This window comes from Vigna umbellata, chromosome 11 (genome assembly GCF_029865625.1).
Source record: "Vigna umbellata cultivar VRB3 chromosome 11, Vumbellata_1.0, whole genome shotgun sequence".
NCBI lineage: Eukaryota > Viridiplantae > Streptophyta > Magnoliopsida > Fabales > Fabaceae > Vigna > Vigna umbellata.
The window spans coordinates 7,626,333-7,652,940 of record NC_142175.1 but is presented as its reverse complement, the minus strand read 5'-3'; the positions used below and the strand labels follow the sequence as shown (position 1 = coordinate 7,652,940).

General features: G+C 36.1%; 2 protein-coding genes and 1 pseudogene across 2 annotated transcripts; all 3 read left to right on the top strand.

Moving 5' to 3' along the window:
- The first annotated feature begins 1,765 nt into the window (after positions 1-1,765).
- Positions 1,766-3,933, top strand: LOC148190908 (putative protein phosphatase 2C 74). The gene is made up of 5 exons (XM_088102442.1): positions 1,766-2,002; positions 2,232-2,570; positions 2,663-2,780; positions 3,004-3,227; positions 3,357-3,933. The coding sequence occupies exons 1-5, from the start codon at positions 1,847-1,849 to the stop codon at positions 3,543-3,545; spliced, it is 1,026 nt and encodes a 341-aa protein (XP_087958568.1). The 5' UTR covers positions 1,766-1,846; the 3' UTR covers positions 3,546-3,933.
- Positions 3,934-7,266: 3,333 nt separating this feature from the next.
- Positions 7,267-7,845, top strand: LOC148190907 (putative WRKY transcription factor 33; annotated as a pseudogene).
- Positions 7,846-20,130: 12,285 nt separating this feature from the next.
- On the top strand, positions 20,131-25,776 carry LOC148190906 (uncharacterized). The gene is made up of 4 exons (XM_088101208.1): positions 20,131-22,654; positions 22,778-23,654; positions 23,840-25,553; positions 25,678-25,776. The coding sequence occupies exons 1-4, from the start codon at positions 20,131-20,133 to the stop codon at positions 25,774-25,776; spliced, it is 5,214 nt and encodes a 1,737-aa protein (XP_087957334.1).
- The last annotated feature ends 832 nt before the right edge of the window (positions 25,777-26,608 follow it).

Here is a 26,608-nt window from a genome sequence, read left to right as displayed (position 1 = left end):
TGAGATTATGGATTTAGTTCGAAGTTCTGTGTGTGATAATTGTAAGCTAAATATGTGAAATATATTGAAGTTAATAATTGTTTTGTTGTTATTACTTGAAAATAATCGTATTTAAATATATTGTGTAAATTGATTCATTAGTTTATTTAGTTGTGTATGTGTGCATTAAATTCACCCTCATAGTCATTTATCAGGAAATGGGTACGACGACTCAATGTAGAAACAAAAGTCTAACTAAATCACAGTTTTCCATAATATCCATTGATGTTAATATATCTTATGGAGCTTCTTTTAACCAGCGTACGTGATGGAAATGTTGTTTCCTCTGAATACTTAATGAGATTGTTGTTGTTCTTTCTTGTTATAAATGCTATTCATATTGTAATATAACTACTATTTCTATTTTTTATTAATTAGTTATTCTAAACAAATAAATTTAAAGTAATAGCTAACAACGAGTTAGGATGTTATAACTAAGCATATTGATGGTTCAAATTACGTGAATAACAAATTAATTTAGAGGAAAAAATATAATCAATAATATCTCAAATCAGATTATTATGTATCTGGCTTTTTAGTTAATTATAAATTAATTATTCTATAATTAATATATCGGCAAACTGTTATCGTAGGTTAATATCGAATGAATTTTATTTTTGAAACTTAAACTTTTTATTATATTTATATAAATACAACAATTAGTTTATTTTTTTAAACTGTAATTTCAAACTCTTTTGTCAAAGGAATATAATTTCAAACTTAATATTAAACGTTAATGTCATCATTGGTACAGTTAAAAATGCAAAATAATATTATTTATTTACTTAATAATTTATTATTTTAGTATCCAAATTTATACTTGTGCGTTAACTTTTTAAAATAACATTACATATCTCATACGTTTATATTTTACATTTATTATGCTATTAATATTTTATTTCAAAATCAAATGACCTTCTTTATTAAAATAATATTAATCATTTATTAAAATACAATATATATACTTTTCAGCGCAATATCATCTATACTCTGTTTGTGGCAGAAAAGAATAAATACTTTAGTAAACTCTCTTCGTAAAACTCAGAAAAAAAAAATTAAAAGGATTTTTGGGTCAAAGTAATCAGAAATAAATAGTTAAATTCAGTTGTTCTAATTTTAATTATTTAAAAGTTATTATAACCAACTACTATAAATAATACATTTTAAAAAATATCAGAATTTTTTAAATTTTGAGAACAGTTCGAGTTGAATTAATGATAAAAAATATTTATTTTTATAAAAAAAGTAAGCATGATTCATATGGTAAATATTATTAAACTGGGCATAAAAATTATTTAATACAGCACAAAAATTTAAAAACTATTTTCTACTTTATAAAAAAACTAATTATGTATTACGGGTTAACGTACTAGTTTTAACTTGTAAAAAAGAAAACATTTTCTTTTTTCTTTTTGGTTACTTGTCAATTCGGATTATTTGTAAGCTTACTCACAAAACAACTGAAATATAGTTGTCAAATTAGCTTTCAAATCCATATTATCCTCAAATAAAGAAAATACAGTGGATAGATTAGGATGATATTGATCTAAATTAGAATTGAACCAGTTCAAGTAATCAACTCATAATCCAAATTAAGTTCATTGCGACAACTTAATACGAAAATTAACAGACTAAACCAGTGCGGATAAAAGGCAAAACACCAACATTTTTTTCTCATTCGAATTCAAGGTCTAATCATCCTTTGTTCTAAAGAAAACAAAAACAACCTCCTTGAATGCAATTTTCCTTCACTTGTTTTCTCTCCGGAAATCTTTGGCAATTGTTCTTCTGCATTTGAGATATCATCATGGGAGGGTGTTGCAGTCGTGTTTCAGTACATGATGATGGTGCATGTGAACACGGTGGGGACCGTATCATGTCAAGAGGGTCCTCTGAATTTGTATCAATGTACAGCAAAAAGGGTTCAAAAGGAGTTAATCAAGATGCATTGACTGTGTGGAAGGTAAGATTCTTGATGTATATGTTCGCAATTTGGCTTCATTTTATATTTCCCTTTCAATCAATCTGCCTGGAATTGTTTTCTTAAAGTCTTTAAGGTTGAAAATTACATTTTAGAAGGTGAAATTGCAGATATAAAATTAACTTATAAGGGGTTTCCATCATTAAAACATAATGGTTCGTAGTGAATGAATTCATGGTTTGGATTAATGGTTAATATGATACGTTATCAGGACTTCACTGCAAAGAAGGACATGATCTTTTGTGGGGTGTTTGATGGTCATGGTCCTCTGGGGCACAAGTTTTCACAGTCTATACGTGACAAACTACCCTCAAAACTCTCTGCATCAATCAAACAGTCACAACAAAAGGTCATCAAACACAATGATACTAATGCTACAGATGGAAGTAGTCATAGTAAAGTGCATTTTGAGGATAACCAAAATATGTCCTTTTCTTCATGGGAGGGAAGCTTTATGAAGTGCTTCACTGAAATGGATGAATACCTTGCTAAGAACATAGACTCTAAAGGGTTTTCTGGAGGTAGCACTGCTGTAACTGTTATCAAACAGGTACAATTAGACATTCTCAATTTCATTATCTCATTGTCAATGTTGCAAGAATGTTATAATTAACCACATTCTTTCCCCTTTTTAAATTTCAGGGTGACCAATTAATAATTGGAAATTTGGGGGATTCACGTGCAGTTCTTTGCAGAAGAGCAGATGACAACCATCTTATTCCTGTTCAACTTACTGTTGACTTGACCCCAGATATTCCAAGTAGGTCTTGGTATTAACTGTTAATCTAAGTTTTCTGATCTTAAAATTTGGTTAAATAGATTAGTTAAGCCCTTATTCATTAAGAACTTATCAAATCAAAGGAGAGGTTATTGATAAGTTGATTCTAAACCTTATTGAAATAAGCTAAAAGAACTTATTTAGATAAGACACTCTTTGAAATGTCCCTGTGTCTAACTTGCTTTTCTTCTTCAATGTCACTCAGGTGAAGCTTTAAGAATCATTAATTGCGGAGGTAAAATATTTTCTGTAAATGAAGAACCAAGAGTAAATAGAATATGGAGGCCAAATGGGAGTCGCCCTGGACTGGCTATGGCAAGAGCCTTCGGAAATTTTTGCCTAAAAGATTATGGTCTCATCTCAGTCCCTGATGTATCATACAGAAAACTTACAGAGCAGGATGAGTTTGTGGTTCTGGCTTCTGATGGGGTAAGCATTTTCGTATCAAGATCTCAAACATTTGATCAAATAGAGCTTTCAAACAATAAACAACAACCAATTATCATTCCCCAAATTATATCTCAATCAAAAAAGGTCTAAAATTTCTTTCTTTTACAGGTATGGGATGTGCTAACAAACAGTGAAGTAATAGACATTGTTGCTTCAGCACCAAAAAGGTCCATGGCAGCTAAATTGTTAGTGGACCATGCAGTTAAAGCATGGAAACGTAAGTATGTTTCCATGGTTGATGATTGTACAGCCATATGCTTGTTCCTGAAGGATCAAACTGTTTTAACCCAATCCTGACACAATGTGAGTGTGAGCAACAACATCCCTCTGAAGCACCTGCATCGGTCATAATCTAGAGATGTAAATACTGAATGTAACGAAGTGTAAATGGCACGAGTAGTTTTAGAATCAAAAGGAAGAATTTGAAGCTCTTGTAGGTTATCTGGATTCAATTTTGAATCATAATAGCAATGATCTCAGTAGCTTAAGGGGAGTTGAAGCTGATCCTAACTCAATAAGAACTGTACAAATCAAAATGTATAATGTTATTGGGAGGTGGGGGGACTAGAGCAACTTACAATGTACAAATAGTATAGCCAGAAGGTTTTGTTTGGACATAAAAGCAGAAGAAAGCAATTATTTTAGCCTTCTATTCTGGTTTGATTTCATCTACAAGAATTTTCTTTTATCAGCCTAGTGCGATGAACTTTTAATAAATTGTAACACTTTTTTCTGGCTTGGATACTACAAAGTTCAATGAAGAACTATGCATACCTCCTTTTCTATTCATGTTCAATTGTTTCTCAGTGTGATGTGTTAACTCTTCCACATATCTGACAAGAGAATAAAATAATTTTGGGATTCTACACATACCAATCAAATTATACTGATAATAGTTTTCTAATGATTCAACGGGTTATTGAGCAGAATCGAAGGTTAAGGTTAAACACCGACAAAAGTTATTATTGAACAATGATCATGAAATGTTATATCTTCATAAATTATGCATATGCTTGGATAGGGATGACAATGGAGTGGATAATTTCGTTAACATCTCAAGAGAAAAAAATTATCTCCATCCTTATATCCTCATTCAACTAGTATCAAATTTGTCTTATTTTCATTTTTACCAAATATCGAGTATATATTCATATCCATACGTGCTTACTTACTATTTTAATATTAATTAATTAATAAAAAAGAATATGGAAAATAAAACATAATATTATCAAATATTTAATATAAAAAAAAATTCAACTCTTTAGTATGAAATATTTAGAAAGAAATTATAATTGAATATATTTCAAATTAGAATAGCAAATAAAATTTCATGAGAAGCAAACATTTATTAAAATTACAAACATTAATTAAATCAAGTTGATAAAATTTAAAAATATTTTTAGAAAAAATATAAAAGGAAAAAAACTCAAATTAAAAAATATTTTGAATGTCTTTTTACTTCAAGTTTTTAAATTCTAATGAAATATCTATTTTTATACACTACTAAAAATTATAATAATCACTTAATCAAAATTACACAAAAAATAAAGATTGAATTAATAATAATTTATTAAAATTTAATATAGAGTTTTCTGATAGATGGTTCGGCAAGTGCACCGAATCGCTTCAAGTAATAAATCATGGTAAGACTAGGTATCATTTTCCCAAGAAACTCGTAATACTAAAGAATTGTGCGATTAACAACTTATTTAGACTCAAGAACGTAACATCCATTTACAAGCATGTGCAAGAAAGATAAATTTACACAAAATTACATGGTTGAAATTTGGTGTTTAAAGGCACTTAGAAATGGAATAGACTAGAAATGATATGAAATGACATTGTTAAGGTTAGGTTTCACCTATTTCACTCTTGTGCATACACAATCTCATCTCTTCTCCATCAATTTACTAATGTCAATCCATAAAAACACTCTAGTCCTAATCTCTTAGGTGAAAGAGCCTAGGTTTTCTCCATTCAACTCCAATCCCTTGGAAATTCTAACAAGCAAACCTGCATTAAAGAGCTAGGATCTTAAAGACAACATGTGAATCATCTTCCATCCTTAGAATCAATGACCACAAGGACTCTTGTTTCAGTTCAAGGTTCCATCTTACATACCCATAATCCATGAAACCCCAAAATCAAGTCATGAACATTCCTATTACATGCAAGCTTTAAGATCAGAAACAAGAATACTAGCAATTGATAGAAAAGGCATATATATAATCAAATTATTCAACAAATACACAAGAATTCAGAGGCTACATCTATCCCCAACAAGATGGATTTGGCTCTCCATTTCCATGGAGAGCCTTTAAGCTTACAAAATGGCCATGGAAGAAGATGGAGAACCCAGGAGGAAGAAGGGAGTGTTCCCATGAGCCTTAGCATCCCTTCAAGCTCTCCTCTGAGTGAGATGCACCTCTAAAGAACCAAAGACCCCTTTCCCTTCACGTTTTAGGTCTAAATAGATCAAATTTTCCACATGAGCATCGTCACCGCTCAGTTGCACCCCACCTACAGCCCACCTGTGACATTCCAGAGGGGTGGCGCTCAATTGCTGCCCAACTGCAACTCAGCCGCAGAATTCCAATGATAGAGCACTCAGCTGCACCCCAGCTGCACCTCAACTACAACATTCTAGAGATAGATATAGCTCAGTCGTAGCCCAACTACAGCCCAACTACAATATTCCAAAATTCTCTCTTTTTGTTTTGCTTGCTTTTGTGGCTGGTTAAGCTCTATACATTGGTGAATGTTCTTCTAAGCATAAAATTACCTACAAAATAAGGGGATTAGTGATGATATTATATCAATGTAGCCCAAAACACACTTATTTATAAAAGCAAGATAAAAGAGAGGATTAAGCAAATTTCAAGCTAGAAAAGAGTTGATTTTGCTACTAAAATAATGCTTAGGTAATGGTAAGAATTAGCATTATCACTTTCATCTTTTCAACTTCAATATATGTTGGATGGTGATAAAAAAATATTCATAACAATGATAATAAATTATTATATTATAATAAATAAAATTTATTTATACAATTATAGTGATGAAATTACACTTATGATAATAACTTATTAAAAATAAATAAATATATAAAATATCAAAGCAGTATTTTACATTATAAAAGTAATCAACAAATAAAAATATTAGAAAAATGTTCAAATATATGTCTCAGAAATAATTGGATAAAAATGAAGTAAAACCGCACAAAGGAAAATAAATATATAAGTAGGGGTTTGATAAAATATCTTAGAAATGTTAGAAGATTTTTTAAATATCAACCTAGTTGAACTAGAAGAGATAACGAATATTGAAAAATTAATTTTTCAAATGAAATAAAAATTATTAATAAGAGAATAAAGAAGATAAGATTTTTATATTACCTAATAAATGAAAGGTTTGAACACTTAAATTGAAAGTTAAACATTTTCATGTGAAAAAAAAATACAATAAATAAAATATTAAACAAAAATAGAAATATTCAAATATGAAACATAAAAATATTTAATTAACATATATCATTTGAATATAATTACAAAAAAATTATAGTAACAGGAAATAAGGATAGCAAAAATACATCTACTTGAAATATCCGTAGATAAAATCGACGGATAGTTGGTACCCATTGATATTTATTATATTTGAATAGTGAGATTAGGTATTTTAATATTATTTTTATCTTATTTCTATGTTTTATCTTTAGTTAGTTGACCTTAACCTATATTTGTTTTATTATAATAGAGTACATATGTGTATATTAGAAGGAGATTATTATTAGCTTTTCATTATATTCAACATAGTTCATTTATGTCTGCATGATAAAACTCTCAAGATCACTTGGATAAAATTAAATGTCATTGGACTTACTTACCACATAAGAACTTGTCAACAAGTTTCCAAGTTGTTGATTCTTTGGAATGGAATATGTTCCTCTTGGATTTACTTAATTACGTTTTCTAATATTTTTCAGCTTGAACAACAGGAGCCACTAAAGAAATAGGACACAATGATATTCAATGAACCTGCAAAGAAAACAAATTTCTCATCCGAGATGAAAGAAACAAAATATGAATATGCAACAACTTAGGGCTTCTCCATAGAAATTGTCTCAATAAAACCTGAAATACAAAACAATTATACTTCTGGGTCTGTTCAATTTAACTCCAACAATGCTTTTAAGTCCATTAGAAAACAAGGAAAATCAGAAGATGGGTACAATTGGAGGAAGTATGGAGAGAAACAAGTGAAAGGAAGTGAGAATCCACACAATTATTACAAGTGCACATATCCAAATTGTCCAACAAAGAAGAAAGTTGCAAGGTCTTTGGAGGAACGTGTTACTGAAATCGTATACAGGGGAAGTCACAATCATCCTAAGCCACATAATAGAAAAAATGGCTCTCAATTAATGGATCAAACTTTTTCATCCTGCACCATCTCTAGGATTTCAGATCAGTCTATGGGAGAGGAAGACTTTGAACAAACATCACAAACTAGTTTCTCTGGATGTGTTGATGATGATGAATTTGGTCCTCAGGCCAAAAGATGGCAAGATAAGCAAATGACAGATACATCACTGAAATAAACTTGTATTATTGGAAAGAAACTACATGATGAGCTTGATTTCAGTGTGACTTGTTGGAAGTCTCACATCGACTAGAGATAAGGCGAATTTAAAGTATATAAGTGGGCGCAAACCTTACCTTACAAGCCAGTTTTGTGGAGTTGAGTTAAGCTTAAAGTTCACTCCTTAACTTGGTATCTAGAGCTTTTTTTCTTACGGGACCTTAGAATGGATTCTGAAACAAGTTTTTCCCAAGCAACTCTTCAAATTTTCAATAGGGAAAACTATGATCTTTGGGCTATTAAAATGGAGGCTTACCTAGAAGCTTTAGATCTTTGGGAAGCAGTAGAAGAAGATTATGAAATCCTTCCGCTGCCTGACAATCCCACTGTGGCCCAGATGAAAAATCATAAGGAGAAGAAAACCCGAACAAAAAAAACAAACTCATGTCTTTATGTTGGCATCTCTACAACCATCTTTACTAGGATCATGACTCTTAAATCAGCAAAAGAAATTTGCGATTATCTGAAGAGAGAATATACTAGAGATGAAAAAATTCGAAGCATGCAAGTGCTTAACTTGATGAGAGAATTTCAACTTCAAAGGATGAAAGAGTCTGACACAATCAAGGAGTATTCAAATAAATTTTTGGGTATTGCCAACAAGATAAAATTATAAGGAAGTAATTTCGCAGATTCCAGAATTGTTGATAAAATTTTGGTGACCGTACCAGAAAGGTATGAAGCATCTTCTTTGGAAAATACAAAGGATATTTCTAAAATCACTCTTGTTGAAGTGATACATGTCTTCCAAGCCCAAGAGCAACATAGATTGATGAAGGAAGATTGTGCTACTGAAGGTGCTCGCTCTTCTAGCCAAAAGCCAACAAGCAAAAAACTATAAGAAGAATCATCCAGTCAACAATCAAAGCAGTGCAAATAATTACAACAAAGGAAAGGGTGAAAAGAAAAGTTACCCTCCTTGTCAACACTATGCCAAAATGGGTCTCCATTCATATGTTGGAGGAGCCCAGATGCCAAATGCATAAAGTGCATTCAAATGGGACATGAAGTTGTCATATGCATGAGCAAAAATCAATCACAAGAGCAAGAAGCTAAAGTTGTTGAATAGGAGGAGGAGGAAGATCAATTATTTGTGGCCACCTGTTTTGATAGAAGTAAAGAAAATGAAAGTTGGGTGATTGATAGTGGTTGCACAAACCATATGACCTATGACAAGGAGCTTTTTGAAAGATTTAAAGCCAACCAACATCACCAAAGTCAAAATAGGCAATTATGATTATATTTCAGTCAAAGGAAAGGGAAATGGTACAATAACAAGTTGCTCAGGTATAAAGTTAATTTTCGATGTCATTTTTGTACCAGAAATTCAACAAAACCTAATGAGTGTTGGCCGATTGATTGAAAGAGGCTTCAAAGTCGCTTTTGAAGACAATTTTTATTAGATTAAAGACGCACCCAGTCAAGAAATGTTCAAAATCAAAATGAAAGGAAAACGTTTTGCTCTAAATCCATTGGAGGAAGAGCAAGCTGCCTTTCCTGTCAAGGAGAACATCACAGAAGTTTGGCACAAGAGGTGTGGGCATTATCATCACCAAGGGTTGCTGAAAATGTAGTCTAAGAAAATGACAATTGATTTTCAAGAACTTGATGATCAAATACCAACATGCAAGACATTTCAATTTGGAAATCAAAAAAAAATTCATTCCTAAAGCCAACATGGAGAGCCACTCACAAATTGCAGCTCATCCACACGGATGTTTCAGGCCCTCACAAAATGCCTTCCTTAAAAGGTAGTCTTTATTTTAATACCTTTATTGATGACTTCACCATAATGAGTTGGATTTTTTTTCTTGAAGTTTAAATCAGAAGTAGCTCAAGTTTTTTGGAAGTTTAAGACAAGAGTTGAGAATGAAAGCAACTGTAAAATTTAGATTGTAAGATCTGATAATGAGAAGGAGTATACTTCAACAGAATTTGATAGGTTTTATGAAGATTCAGGCATAAAGCATCAACTTACATCCCCTTACACACCTCGATAAAATGGAGTTAGTCAAAGGAGAAATAGATACATCATGGGGATGTCAAGATGCATGTTGCATGAGAAGAATTTGCCAAAAACGTTTTGGGCAAAGGTAGCAAATACAATTGTGTTTCTTCAAAATAGGCTTCCAACAAAGGCAATGAGAGAAATGACACTATTTGAGGCATGATATGGTTATAAACCATTCTAAAATTTCTTAAAGTATTTGGTTGTTTGTATTTCACTCATGTTCAACAGAGTAAGCGTGACAAGCTTGATAAGAGAGCTTCACCAGGCATTTTTATAGGCTACAGTTCGGTCAGTAAAGCCTATAAAATTTTCAAGCCACAAACTAGAAATATTATTGTCACCATGGATGTTTACTTCATGGAGAATGAAGAGTTGAACCTGGATGATGCAGAAAAGAAGGGTCAGAACATGGCAGAACTGAAACTCAAGTTTTCTAGTTCAAGCATTGAAGAAGAAGAAGATGACTGACAAAATCAAACAATGGATGATGCTTATGTGAGAGGAACAAGGTTGCTCTCAAATGTTTATGAAAGGTGCAATATTGCCTTATGTGAACCTGCTCACTATAAAAAAACAAAAAAGGATCAAAGGTGGATAGATGAAATGGAGGAGGATTTGTCAATGATAGAGAAAAACAAAACTTAGATCCTAGTGGATAGGCCTCATGACAGGAAGGTAATTGGAGTCAAGTGGGTGTTTAAAATGAAACTTAATGTTGATGGCTCAATCAACAAACACCAAGCTAGACTGGTGGTTAAAGGGATGCCCAAATCTTTGGTGTTGATTATTCTGACACTTTTGCTCATGTTGCTAGATTGGACACAATCAGGTTACTCCTTGCAATAGCTACACAAAAGAGCTGGAAAGTGTTTCAGTTGGATGTAAAATCAGCCTTCCTAAATGGTATCCTACAGGAAGAAATTTATGTTGAGCAGCCCTAAGGATTTGTGAAGGAAAGTGAGGGAGATAAAGTCTATCTTCTCAAGAAAGCCCTTTATGGTCTAAAACAAGCTCCAAGAGCTTGGTATAACAAAATTAATGAATATTTGCTTAATTTTGAATTTGAGGAAAGTCTATCAGAAACAACCTTGTATGTCAAGCACAATGACACTGATTGTTTCATTGTATATTGATGACCTACTAGTTACAGGAAACAATATAGAGCATATTCAAAACTTCAAACAGGAGATGATGAAGGTGTTTGAAATGACAGATCTTGGAGTTATATCCTACTTCCTTGGCATGGAGATCAAGCAAGGGCAAGGTACAATTTTCATATGTGAGAAAAAGTATGCAAAGGAAATACTAAAGAAATTTCAACTGGAAGAATGCAAGGCAATAAGCACTCCAATGAATCAAAAGGAGAAGCTGCACAAAGAAGTTGGTGCTAACAAAGTTGATGAAGGATATTTCAGAAGCTTTATTGGTTGCTTAATGTACCTCACGACACAAGGCCTGATACTTTAAATGTTGGAAGTATTCTGTCTCGATTCATGCATTGTGCAAGTGAATTGCATCTCAAGGCTGCCAAAAGAGTGATTCGGTATGTGAAGGGTACAAGTGATTTTGGTGTTAAGTTCACATGGAGCAAAGAATTTAAGTTGGCAGGTTTCTCTGATAGTGACTGTGGAGGTTTTATGGATTATATGAAAAGTACTTCAGGCTATTGTTTTACTCTTGGATCAACTGTTTTCTCTTGGAGCTCAAAGAAGCAAGAAATTGTGGCTGAATCCATTGTAGAAGCTGAGTTTATTGCAACTACAGCTACAGTCAATCAAGCTTTATGGTTAAGAAAGATTTTAATGGATTTAAGTCTGGAGCAAAAAGAAAGTACCAAGATTTTTGTTCACAACTGTTATCGCTATTTCCCATGATCATGTATTTCATGGGAAAACTAAGAATTTCAACATCAAGTTGTTTTTTTAAGAGAAGTGCAGAAAAATGAATTTGTGACTTTGATTTATTTCAAGTCTGAAAACCACTTTTAGATAGCAAGTTCGAGCTTCTAAGGAAAAAAGTTGGTGTTTGCAGCTCCTAAAGCAAGGAGAGTATTAAAAATTGCTTCAGCACTGAACTATGTCCACCTTTTAATTTTTTTTATTTTTTTATATTTTTTTTCATAGTTTTAAGGAATCAGTTTAGGTTTGTTATTTTTTATTCCTGCATTTTATTTAATGGTTTAATTCTAGGAACACATTGTTAATGGGTAGTTATTTTTAAATTTTATAAATTGTAATATTTCCTGATTCAATAAAATAAGTTTTCATTGTTCTCCTTCCATATATTCCTTCAAATTTTCCCTTTCCTTTATGTTCATTTTTGTTCCCGGTTAAAATTCTGTTTTTTTATAAACACCAACAATTGATATCAAAGCTATGGTTAGAGCCTATCCTAATGATATTTGTTGTTTGTTGGACATATTGTTCCACCCATTATCGGGCCACTATTAGACCATCCAATAATGTCCAGTCCCACGCTCGATATGCATATACCTCGGCGTGAGGGGGTGTGTTGGAAGTCCCACGTCGGCTAGAGATAAGGCTAATTTAAAGTATATAAGTGAATGCAAACCTCACCTTACAAGCTAATTTTATAGGACTGAGATGGGTACAGTTGGAGGAAGTATGCAGAGAAACAAGTGAAAGGAAGTCACAATCCACACAGTTATTACAAGTTCAATTATCCAAATTGTCCAACAAAGAAGAAAGTTGCAAGGTCTTTGGAGGAACGTGTTACTGAAATAGTATACAGGGGAAGTCACAATCATCCTAAGCCACATAATAGAAAAAATGGCTCTCAATTAATGGATCAAACTTTTTCATCCTGCACCATCTCAAAGGAAACCCAAACCCAAGGTATTTCCATTTTTGAGATTGTACTAGAAAATTTAACTGGCATACAATGTTATTGGAACATTTTTAAATTGTCAATCAATCATAAATTATCCATGTACAAATTTGAAGTAATTATCATAAAGGCCAACAAACATATCATATCTGATGATCAATCATACTCTCTGGGGCATTTCAATCAAACCCTTCATAGAATTGATCTTCCTTTATGAAAACTATAATATTTGTGTTTAAATGATTATTCTGCCAAGTGAATTTGAAGTAGAACTGAAGAAAACAAACGACACCCTTTTCCTGTATGCCTTTTTTAGTGTCGCAATTTCATTATTACCACCCCATAAGGCCATGACTTACTCAAAACATTCTTTCTGCAGGAGTTACTACAAATGCGTTGCCCCAGGTTGTCCAGTGAGAAAACAAGTTGAGAGAGTTGCAAATGACATGAATGTTGTGCTAACAACCTATGAAGGAAAACATAACCATGATATTCCTTTAGGACGAGGAAATGCAAGCTATTATAGAGCTTCTCTAAACAACAACACCAGCAATGTAACAGCACCTGCCCCAATATTATTCTAACTCAGCAAGCTTCATCAATTCATTCCCTGACACAAAGCTCTCCGCATCTACAAGTCAAGAAGCTGTTCTAATGGACACGTTGCTCAGCCCTGGAAGCCTAGGATTTTCGTCTAATGATTCATTCCTTCAGTCTCTTTTCAAAGAACTTCTAAATTTGGAAGTGGAACACTTGAACCTTACACGTGATAATATTGCTGATATAGTGTTTGTGTATAGCATATAGAAATAGAATAAGAAAATCACGGGAATCTACTAATTTAGTGTACTGAGATTAGAGACTGGAACTGCAGTAAAGCTTGACAAAAGTTAAGCCTTATTTAACTTTCAATTTAGTAATAGGAGACACAGAAAACTTGTTGACTTTCAATTCCATTATTTTTTTGTTCACTACGTTCATTTACTTTCTAAAGTTTATGCTAGTCTTGGCAATTTCTACTCTGGTATGCAAATGTCTACTGCTATTACGTCCCAGTAATTTTTGTGTTTCTATAACTTTTCGATCAAAGTTATGTTTTTGTTCAAATTACGAAGAATTCAGCTGCTTCTGATCTATTCAGGAATAGGCTATTGGAGTCTAAGGATGAAGAAAATTTGAGAAAGAACAATAAATTGAAAACTATCAACATCATCACCACACTGTATACTGGGAAAAAAGCAATTTGTATTACAATCTCATATTATTACAACATTTGCAAAGACTTAAAAAGAAAGAGAGAATATAAACATAAAAAACATTAGGAGCAAATCTATACAAGAAAACTCACTGCTTTAACCTTAAAGCAATATATTTATTCATCTTTTTCCATTTAGGTTTCTCATTTCTATTCAACGTAGGATTTACCCTTACACTTGAATTACTAACCTTTGCAACACTTGAATTACGAACCATACCATTGCAACAAACGCAAAGACTTTAAAAGGAAAACGGATTCTAAATTTTATACTCAATAGAAAGTTTTTTACTTATATTCAGTGATAGAAGAAAATTTTAACTATTAAGGGTACTTATGTATAAGTTTTTGTTGACAGTTTGTATCCTAAAATAATAGCTGATAGTGATAGACATCAGAAGGCAAAATAGGAGAAGGCAATGGCTGCAGTGTAAATATGCTGTCAGCAGTTTTCCTCATTCTATTTGTTATTGGAACAGCTGATGTTGATGACAACAAGAGATATGCTACAACCTGAAACCAAAAAGTTTTCTAACATTTCATAATGAAGCAAAATACCACTGAGAAACTTATTTTTAATTGCAAAACAAAATCATAGTATTATTATAGGTTTAATACCTCTTTTGGTCCCTTGAAAGGGGGCAAATGTTCAATTGCGTCCTATGTTTTTTTCGAAGTTCAATGTGTTCGCGACTTATGAAAAAAATATGCAATTAAGTCATTTTTGGTAACGGCGTTAATTTTTTAACGGGCCAGCTGTCAATACCCAATTTCGTCCGGGTAAATAAAATTCATCACAAAAATAAATAATAAAAACATAAAAAAAAAAAATGAAAAATGAAAAATACTATTTATTTTACTTTTCGCACCCCAAAGTTTCTTTTAAACATTTAACCCAATGGCCCAAAATAATCTCTTACTTTTTTACTTCTTCACCACCCTTTTTCTCTTATCACACTCCACTCTCCACATCATCATCCACATCACCCTCCACATCATCTACCTTTATCATTTATTTTTTCCACATCATTTCCATATTAATTTTATATATCAACTTTTCTAATTATTCCACTTACATTTTTTTATATATCTTCTCCATCAATATTTTTTATTATCCATTTTTTCTCCACCTTATTTCTCCACCCACTTTTTATATTATTTCTTTCACTTATTTTCCACATTAACTTTTACTATTCACTATATTTTATTTCACCTAATTTCTCCATCAACTTTTTATATTATTTCTTTCACTTAATTTCCACACCTAATTTCTCCACCCACTTTTTATATTATTTCTTTCACTTATTTTCCACATTAACTTTTACTATTTACTATATTTTATTTCACCTACTTTCTCCACCAACTTTTTTATATTATTTCTTTCACTTAATTTCCACACCTAATTTCTCCACCAACTTTTTATATTATTTCTTTCACTTAATTTCCACACCTAATTTCTCCACCAACTTTTTATATTATTTCTTTCATTTATTTTCCACATTAACTTTTACTATTTACTATATTTTATTTCACCTACTTTCTCCACCAACTTTTTATATTATTTCTTTCACTTATTTTCCACATTAACTTTTTCTATTCATCTTTTTTTTAATTATATTTTATTTCATCTAAATTTTCCACCAACTTATTATATTATTTTTATTCATCAACTTTCTTCATCCTTAACTCTATAAATACCCACATTTTCTTCACACATAATTTACATAAGATCTATCTCTTTTCTCTCAAAATATCTCCATTCCATCCCAAAACTCTACTTCATTTCTCTCTCACATTTTACTATTTCCTAATCTCTCTATACATAATAAATCCCATACCCCATTTCTACCATAAAGTTATCTTCTTCATCTTCCATCTACCTCTTCTCACAACTTATTACAAGCAAAGTCTTGCTTCATCTTTCAAATCTTCAACAAGGTACACATTTTCTTTTCATTCTATTTATATTCATTTTGATCATTTTTTTAGTTTATAAATTTATCCTATTTTCTACCACAATTTTATCCTATGCTTTTTGATATTTTTATGTCATAGATATTTCAATTCACCTCTCTTCTTAATAAAAAAATATATAAAAAAAATATAAAACTTTAAAAAACATGTAATGATATAAATATCGGTGTGAGTACTCGTGCGATCGTACGCATCAGCCTAGTACTCATTACCCAAAATATAAAATAAACAAAAAAGCCGTGTGAGTGCTCGTGCGATCGTACGCATCAGCCTAGTGCTCATTACGCAAAATCTAAAATAAACAAAAAAAGCCGTGTGAGTGCTCGTGCGATCGTACGCATCAGCCTAGTGCTCATTACGCAAACAATAAGAAAAAAGCCATGTGAGTACTCGTGCGATCGTACGCATCAGCCTAGTGCTCATTACGCAAAAAAAAAAATCTAAATATTTTATAAAAATACCAAAAATATTAAGCACATGTGTGATCGCACGCATTGTCCTTGTGCTGAAAACATTTTCTGTTTATTTTTGTAAAAAGTACCAAAAAAATATAAAATCTTCAAAAAACCAAAAACATCAACATTTTCAAACAACAAACAGTCTTGCTTGCCAGAACTACGTGATCCTTGATTCTCCATCAAAAGTGGAGATACGTAGGAGCAAGGCCAGTCCTTGTCAGGTTCACTTTCCCAAAAATCCAAATTTATCCATAATCATTTTCCAAACAAATTTTCTAAACAATTTTCAAACAAATTTTCAAGCAGTTTTCTAAAAGAACTACGGAACCCTGATTTCTCATTCTTAATGAGAATACGTAGGAGCAAGGTCAATCCTTGTCGGGCTCAAAAAACTAAAAAATACATGTTGTTTCTTTAGAATCTTATTTTAGGGGATAATTAAACATTTTGAAAACCACATCATATTCGCATATTTAGTTAAAGGTACTGCCTTAGGGCAGGCGTTGTAGGGTGCTAATACCTTCCCTACACGTAACCGACTCCCGAACCAAGAATCTCAGTTTCGCAGACCATGCCTTATCATTTTATGGTTTTTCCGTAGTTTTCCAGAATAAACTATGGTGGCGACTCCAAATCTTTTTTTTTTTCAAAACCATTTATTTTTCCACGGATCGTCGTCCCGTCGCGATCCCGGTTGCGACAGATGGCGACTCCACTGGGGATCGCTAGAGAGTCAGGCCATTTAATTAGGTATGCGAATTCGATGTGGTTTTTCTTTATGTTTTTTCCCTTTTTCCTTATCTATGATTGATATTTGAAATAATTGCATGTGAGTTTCTTTTACTTGTTCTTTATGTTTGAAATAATTGTTCCTTACCTATTTTTGATATGTCTACTTATTTGTGTTTATTTTTGCAATTGTTGTTTTACATTATAATCTCCCTCTTTACATTATGCATATCATGAGTGGGGCCCTATACCCGGGTCTGAGCGCAACTTAGAATTAGAGGGGTTGTGTAGCGGTGTCACTCTGGGATGTACTTCCTGTTTGGCTATCGTGAGAACCCCAACTAGAGTTTGTTCTCTTCATTTGTGTCTCCACATCTAGTTGATTACTCTGACTGTTGTGGAGAGACAGTGAAAAGAGTCATAGCTCTGGTGGCCTTGATTTAAGCATTAGGGATCTATCCTTGTGAGTGCATATATTTGGCCTTAGAACTTTAGGCATTCAACCTTTGATAAAGCACAAAAGGGAGAATGTATATTCTTGTAACTCTCACGCTGTTTGTTCTTCTTCGAAAATAATGATTTTTTATTCTCCTACCATGCATGCATTTTTTTTGTCATGTTGTTTTACTTCACTTTATGCATCATTCATCATTCGATAATATACTGGTTTTAGGGGAAATCACTAGCGTTCACTTGATATCATACAAAGATGGAAGTTGATACAAGATCTGGTGCTACACAACATACTGATTCTGTCATGTTAAGAAATAAATCTCGCCTGAGGACTCATGGTGGAAACTTGACAAGTCTGATAAAATTAGGCAAAAGGTTAAAGACCATAAAGAGGGAAACCTTCAAGAAAAAGTATGGAAATTTGTTGAGTCTAATGGAGGTGGAAGTACAATTGCCAGCTATCACAGCCCTTGCACAGTATTACGACTCTCCACTAAGATGCTTCACCTTTCAGGATTTTCAGCTGGCGCCAACTATAGAAGAATTTGAGTACATACTCGGATTGCCACTAGAGGGTACCACTCCGTATCAGCACCTGGAACATCACGCCTCTATCCCCACCATTGCCGCCATAATGAAAATACATCCCAAAGAACTTGAACACAGGTTGGTAACGAGGAATCAAGTGTGTGGACTGACACAAAAATATTTGGAGCAGTACCTACATCATCTAGCTGATAAAGAAGAGTGGGAGACTTTCATGGACGTATTAGCCCTTACCGTGTATGGCGTCGTTTTGTTTCCCAAAGTAGAAGGCTTTGTGGATTATACCGCAATAGATGTCTTCGTAGCAAAAAAGACAAGATCAGAGAACCCTGTAACAGCAGTCCTCGCAGATGTTTATGGGACCATGAGTTTTTGTCATGAAAGGAACGGAAAGAAAATTCTTTGTTGTTTGCCGGTGCTGTATGCGTGGATGACTGCGCGCGTGGGTAAAGGGGTAGTTGATTGTCCGTTGAAAGGTCCGTCACACCAGAGGCTTAAAGACAGAGGAGGAAATGAGTGGGCCCATTTCTTTGCTGGTTTGAATGGGGAAAAGATAAAGTGGCGTCTTCCTTGGCTCGAGCTTAAACCCTCCATCCATCATTGTGGCAGCTTTCCCAATGTACCCCTCATAGGTACCAGATATTGTGTCAACTACAACCCCGTTTTAGTCCAAAGGCAATTCGGGCATCCCATAAGAGGGGCGCCTTCACCGGACTGTCTTACTACACTATTCATCTACTATGAGGACGGACGTTTTGCTGAAATGTTGAGGAAGGTCAGAAATGCTTGGGAAAGCGTGGTGCGGGCTGAAAGGGATTTAAGGGTTGGAGTAGTAGATAGCAAGGTCAGTTACCACACTTGGATTTTAGAAAGGGTAAATGAAGTCAAACTCCCTTTCAAGACAATCAATGATCATCTGGTCAAGGAAGGGCAACCTCAGGACGTAGAGAGTGAAGAGGTGAGGCAATTGAAAGCGGAGATGGAAGAACTAAGAGAGAGGAATGCCAGGTTAGAAATCGAACTACAAAGGATGCACAATGATTTTGTGAATATGAAGAATGATAAAGAGGATAAGTCGCGAGCCTACGAAGAAATGATTAAAAGTCGAGAAGCTGAAAGAGGATATACACTCCGATTGAAGCAGGATCTGGCGGCCGCAAGCAAAGAACTAGCCGTGAGAATAAAAGAGAAGAATACAGCTTTGGAAGAAGGGAAACAGTGGGAACACCTCTACGAAGAAGCCAAAACAGGTAAGCGAGAAGCCATGAAAAGACTAAGAGATGCCCAAATTCAAGTAGAAGAAGTAGGGCATCAGATGAAGGAAATGGCTACGTCGTTTGAGGCAGATTTGAACCAGGAACGGTGGAAGCGGGCAAGAGCTGAAGGAGAGCATCGGGACATGTTAAAACAGATGGAGGGTTATATTAAGGAGCAAGAGGAGCGATGGAAAATGATGGAGTGCGAAGAAAGTCATCAAGCCTTGATTAAATGGATGGAAGATCGCATTGCAGAACAAGAAAGGGTTGTGGATCATTGGAAGGAAAGTTTCTCCCAACTGGCTGCCTTAGCGAACGGAGCAATTGAGAATGTTCCAAGGATGGTGTCGGACGCCGAAGCGATAACTCACTTTTATAATCCGCCTGAAGAGATAAAACTTTTTATCAGCCATTGTAGATGGTTAGTAGGCGAAATGAAAGCCTTCATCGCTCGAGCCAGGGAGTGATAATTTGTTTATGTCTCGTTCTCTTCCAACAATGTAATGCAGGACCTGTGATGTTTTGTATGATATCGATTTGTATTAATTTCCATCATTAATGTCATCGTGATCCTGTGATTTCCACCTATTACTAGCATGCATCATGTTTTTTTTATCCTCGTCTAAATTCAAAAATTAATAACAGAATACAAGTAAGAAAAACAACGGCCAATCCTCCACGACATCCCTACAGGACTCGAGCCAATTTAAGGGTCATGGAAAGCTGGGAAGAGTCACAAGAATCCATCAAAGCTGATGTGAGCGAGTTGAAAGACCAGGTTGGCCAAATCTTGGCTGCCCTTGAATCCCTGAAGACTACTAGAGAGTCTTCATCTGCAGTGGCTGGTGGGAATGCCCATTTTTATCCTCCGTTGTTCAATGCTGTGGGCCCATCAGTTCCCTTCCCATTGTATGGGTTACCCCCGGGATACACTCCTCCCGTAGGAGAGTACTTGGAAGGAGAACATGTGTCATTACCCATTCCCACAACTGTTGATGTACCGCCAGTCGTCACTCAGGGACCTGTCTCTGTGACGGCTCCCTTGGTGAGTACACACATGAATGAAGCAATTACAGTTGAAGGAACACGAGTAACTACAATGCCACATGCGATTATTCATCATGACTCTTCAGCCAAGGCCACTTCGCATGCCGCGATGCATGGGGAAATCAGTGACGTTGACGGAGCTAAAGGCAGGCTGGAGACTTTGGAGGAAAGATTAAGGGCTATTGAAGGGGTGGAAAGTTATGGGTTTGGAGATGTTGCAAGACTAAGCTTAGCTCCTGGTGTGAAGATACCGTATAAGTTCAAGGTGCCAGATTTTGAGAAGTATAAGGGTAGTACATGCCCTAAAAGTCATCTGACCATGTATTGCAGAAAGATGGCTGCACATGCCTACGATAACCAGCTACTTATCCACGTCTTCCAAGATAGTTTGGCTGGGGTAGCCCTAAACTGGTATACCCATTTAGACCCATCTCGAATCCGCTGTTGGGCAGATCTGGCTGACGCCTTTGTGAAACAGTACATATACAACACACATGTTGCACCGGACCGTCTGCAATTGCAAAATATGGGGAAGAAAGACAACGAAACTTTCAAGGAGTATGCTCAACGATGGAGAGAATTAGCCGCGCAAGTTGAGCCGCCTTTGTTTGATAAAGAGATGGTGGCAATGTTTGTAAATACTCTCCAGCCGCCGTTTTATGAACATATGGTGGGGAATGTGTCCGTCAATTTCGCTGATGTCATCATAATTGGCGAAAGGATAGAAATTGGGTTGAAAAATGGGAAAATTATGTATGGCCCGCCCGCAGCTGCAAACTTAAAAAAAACCGGTCTCAATCCGGGAAATAAGAAGGAAGGAGAGGTACATGCAACCTCGATGATGCCTGTGTGGAGGGGTCAAGCTCCCACTCATAATTATCGACCATACTTGGGTCAACTTCCCTATGCAGCTAATGCGTCATTCGACCATCAAACTAGACCCCAGCAACCACAAGGGTATTATCAACCACAGCGAATCCCAACTGAAGCATGGAGGAATGGGGCAAATGCCGGTCTGAATCCAAATGCGGGTCAAAACACCAACCCGAGAAGGAATCAATTTGTTAGATTCACCCCCGTCCCTATGACTTACACGGAGTTATTACCTCAACTCATAAAAAAGGGTCTGGTTGCCATTTGCCCGATGAAGCCTGTACAACCTCCATACCCAAGGGATTATGATGCAGATGCCAAGTGTAGTTACCATGGAGGAGGCGTTGGTCACTCAATTGAGCGGTGTATAGCCTTCAAGTATAAGGTACAGGCTCTAATCGACTCTGGGTGGTTAAAGTTTCAAGAAGATAAGCCTAGCATCGAGGATAACCCATTGTCCGGGCACGGGAGTACCTCGACGAACGCCATCATGGCCGACAAACATGAGTTGATAAGAGACGTGAGTGAAATCCGGAGTTCTAGGAGGTTTATTTTCGAGGCATTGTTAAAAGTGGGCCTAGTGAAAGGTGATTATGATATGGGTATATCATGTGCAATTCATCCAGATGCTGAGCACTCTATTGAAGAGTGTTTTGAATTAGAAGGTATGCTGCAAGACCTGCTTGACAGAAGTTTGATGCAAGTATGCCGCAAGGATAAAGAGGAGGAAGTGTTTGCACAAACTGGTGGGGAACCTGATGTAACTCTGCCGGAGCCATTGGTGATCCATTTCACTAGAAACACCCCTGCACCGGTGATTGAAGAAAAACCGACCGTTGTTATCTGTGTGCCATCCCCCTTTCCTTACAAAAATGAGAAAGCTGTCCCTTGGAGATATGGGGCATTTGCGTTAGAGGAAGGAAAAGGTGCAGACCCAACTATTGAAAACATATCAGGCATTGGGGGAATGACGAGAAGTGGTCGAATCTTTACACCACCAGAGTTGACAAGAGAAGGAGCCAACAATAACGAAGCAACAATGGCCGCAAAAGCGAGGGAGTGCTTGAAAGGGAAAGGTGTACAGGCGGAAGAAACCCCTGACAAAGGAGAGAGGAAAGAAATATCCGAAGAAGAGGCTTGCGAATTTTTAAAGTTCATACAACAGAGTGAGTACAAGGTGGTGGAACAGCTAAACCGCATGCCTGCTCGGATCTCCTTACTAGAATTGCTCATGCATTCTGCATCTCATAGAAAGTTGTTAATGAAGGTACTTAGTGAGGCCCATGTGGAGCAAGATATTTCTCTGAACAAGTTCGAGGGCATTGTTGGCAACATTGTTGCTAATAATTACCTCACCTTTACCGATGAGGAGATACCTATTGAGGGAAGAGGGCATAACAAGGCTCTTCATGTCTCTGTGAAATGCCTGGATCATGTTATAGCACGTGTCTTGGTGGACAATGGCTCCTCTTTGAACGTCATGCCAAAAGCGACATTGGAGAAACTACCCTGTGATGGAATGCATATGAAGCCAAGCTCTATGATTGTGAGGGCATTCGACGGCAGTAAAAGGGAAGTGATGGGAGAAGTGGAACTACCGGTCCAAGTCGGTCCGTGCGTCTTTCAAGTGACATTCCAAGTCATGGATATCCTCCCGGCCTATAGTTGTCTGTTGGGTCGACCATGGATCCATTCTGCAGGAGTTGTACCTTCCACACTACACCAGAAGCTGAAATATGTCATGGAAGATAAATTGGTGATAATATTAGGAGAGGAGGATCTCCTTGTGACTGGGCCATCGTCCACACGCTATATTGAGGCGGCTGAGGAAGCTCTCGAGACAGCTTTTCAATCATTAGAGATTGTAGGAAATGCCTATGTGGAGCCATTCCTAGTAAGCCCGCGTATGTCGCATGCTTCTATTATGATGGCCAAAGTCTTTCTGAAAGAAGGTTATACGCATGGTAAAGGTTTAGGCAAGCATGGGCAGGGGCGAGTTTTCCCTCTAGAGGTCATTGAGAATAAGAACAGATATGGCCTAGGGTACAAGCCCACCAAAGAGGACAGGAAAAGACTGATAGGAGAAAGGAGAGAGCGTAGTCTGGCTCGTGTAGAAAGACGGGAACCCAAGATGGAAAAGATTCGTATTTGTGACATCAAGGAGAGTTTTCATAGCGCAGGATGGGTCAACACTGGCCAAATAGCAGCTGTGGAGAATGAAGAAAGATTTGAGAGCTCAAGTTTCGTGTGGGCCGGCTCCCCAGATGCACCACTCAACAATTGGGAAACCCTGGATTTACCCGTGATGCTTAATAAGATGTAATAGTCTTAATTAATCCTGTAGCTTTACCCGGGTCTTTAGGATTCATGGCTTACGGGTTGACGTTTAGTTTTTGTGCTCAGTGTGATAATAAAGTTGTGTTTGTTTATGTTTTATCATCATTTGGCATTCTTCGTCATTTTTCCTCTTTATTTATTCTTTTTCCAATAATTAAATTATGCAGACATGACGATGAATGTTTTGAAAATAACAATATCGATACTCCTAATTTTGAGCACCCTGTCAATAATACGGAAGATGATTGTGAAGATGATCTGGAACCCTCCCCGGAACTATTGAGATTAGTGGAACAAGAGTCTAAAGAGATAAAACCCCACCAGGAAGAGATTGAAATACTCAACTTAGGAGATGAAGATGAGATAAAAGAAGTGAGAATCGGTACTAGCATGAAAGAAGAAGTGAGAGAAGAGTTGTGTCTCCTATTGAAGGAGTTTAAGGATGTGTTTGCTTGGTCGTATAATGATATGCCTGGTCTGGATACCAACATTGTGCAACACAAGCTCCCACTTAAGCCGGAATGCCCCCCAGTCCAGCAAAAGTTAAGAAGAATGAAACCAGAAATGTCCTTGAAAATCAAGGAAGAGGTACAGAAACAATTCGATGCAGGATTTCTAGCTGTGGCAAGATATCCACAATGGGTAGCAAACATTGTACCAGTGCCTAAGAAAGATGGTAAAGTTCGAATGTGCATTGACTATCGTGATTTGAACCGTGCAAGTCCAAAGGATAATTTTCCATTACCGCACATCGACACTTTAGTTGATAATACGGCCAAATTTTCGCTATTCTCATTCATGGATGGTTTCTCGGGATATAATCAAATCAAAATGGCGCCGGAAGATATGGAAAAGACAACCTTTATCACGTTGTGGGGAACTTTTTGTTATAGGGTAATGTCATTTGGGCTCAAGAATGCTGGGGCAACATATCAAAGGGCAATGGTAGCACTTTTTCATGACATGATGCACAAGGAGATCGAAGTTTATGTGGATGACATGATTGCGAAGTCCGAATCGGAAGAAGAACACATTCTCAACTTGAAGAAATTATTTGAGAGATTGAGAAAGTATAAGCTCAGGTTAAATCCCGCCAAATGCACGTTTGGAGTGAAATCTGGGAAGTTGCTGGGTTTTGTTGTTAGCAGAAAGGGAATAGAAGTTGATCCTGACAAGGTGCGAGCGATAATAGAAATGCCCGCACCTAGAACAGAAAAGGAGGTTCGAGGTTTTCTGGGTAGACTAAACTACATTGCTAGATTCATTTCTCAATTAACCGCTACTTGTGAACCGATGTTCAAGTTATTACGAAAGAACCAGGCTGTAGTGTGGAATGAGAATTGTCAAGCCGCTTTTGAAAAAGTCAAACGATACCTGCAAGATCCTCCAGTACTACGTCCACCTGAACCAGGAAGATCGCTCATTTTGTATTTGACTGTATTGGATAAGTCAATGGGTTGCGTGTTGGGTCAACACGATGAAGCTGGGAAGAAAGAGCATGCTATATACTATTTGAGCAAGAAATTCACAGATTGTGAACAAAGATATTCGTCGTTAGAACGAACTTGTTGTGCATTGGCGTGGGTTGCTCATCGATTAAGGCAATACATGCTGAATCACTCTACCTGGTTAATATCCAAGATGGACCCTATCAAGTTCATTTTTGAAAAACCTGCTCTTACGGGAAGGATAGCTCGGTGGCAGATGATGTTGTCAGAGTATGATATCGTGTATGTTACTCAGAAATCCGTCAAGGGTAGTGCTCTAGCGGAATACTTGGCCCACCAACCCATTAGTGATTATCAGCCAATGCAACCTGAATTTCCCGATGAAGATATCCTGGCTCTGTTTGAAGAGGATGGGAAGAACCAAGCATGGACAGTATTATTCGATGGAGCCTCGAATGTGATGGGACACGGAATAGGGGCAGTGCTTATCTCCCCAGAGCATCAGTACGTACCAATGACAGCAAGGTTGTGTTTTAATTGCACGAATAACATAGCAGAATACGAGGCCTGTGCCATGGGTATTCGAGCGGCAATCGAATCTAAGGCAAGAATCTTGGATGTATATGGAGATTCGGCTTTGGTCATCCATCAGCTGAAAGGAGAATGGGAGACTAGGGATATAAAATTAATTCCTTACCAAGCTTACATTAGGGGATTAATGGTGTATTTCGATTCCATCACGTTTAACCACATACCTAGAGAAGATAATCAATTGGCAGACGCGTTGGCGACCTTGTCGTCAATGTTTGAAGTTCACCAAGATGCAGAATTACCGATGATTGAAATGAAGAGCCATGCAGAGCCAGCATATTGCCATTTCATTGAAGAGGAGTTAGATGGTAAACCTTGGTATTTTGATATCAAGCATTATCTTAAGACTCGTGAATATCCTGAGAAGGTGTCCGAAAACGATAAGAGATCGCTAAGGAGATTGGCTGGCAGTTTTATCTTAAATGGGGACATTTTATACAAGAGAAATTATGACATGGTTCTCCTCAGATGCGTGGATGCAAAGGAAGCCGAGCTGATACTGGAAGAAGTTCATGAAGGTACCTTTGGCACACACATGAATGGACATTCGATGGCTAGGAAGATATTAAGAGCTGGTTATTTTTGGTTAACCATGGAAAATGATTGTTGCACACACGTGAGAAAGTGCGAGAAATGTCAGAAATATGCAGATAATATCAACGTGCCACCTACAACCCTAAGCGTGTTGTCTGCACCATGGCCATTTTCAATGTGGGGAATAGATGTCATTGGAGCCATAGAGCCGAAGGCATCAAACGGGCATCGTTTCATACTAGTCGCAATCGATTATTTCACCAAGTGGGTTGAGGCTGCTTCTTATGCCAACGTGACTAGAAAGGTGGTGACCAGGTTCATAAAAAAGGAGTTGATCTGTAGATATGGGCTCCCTAACAAGAT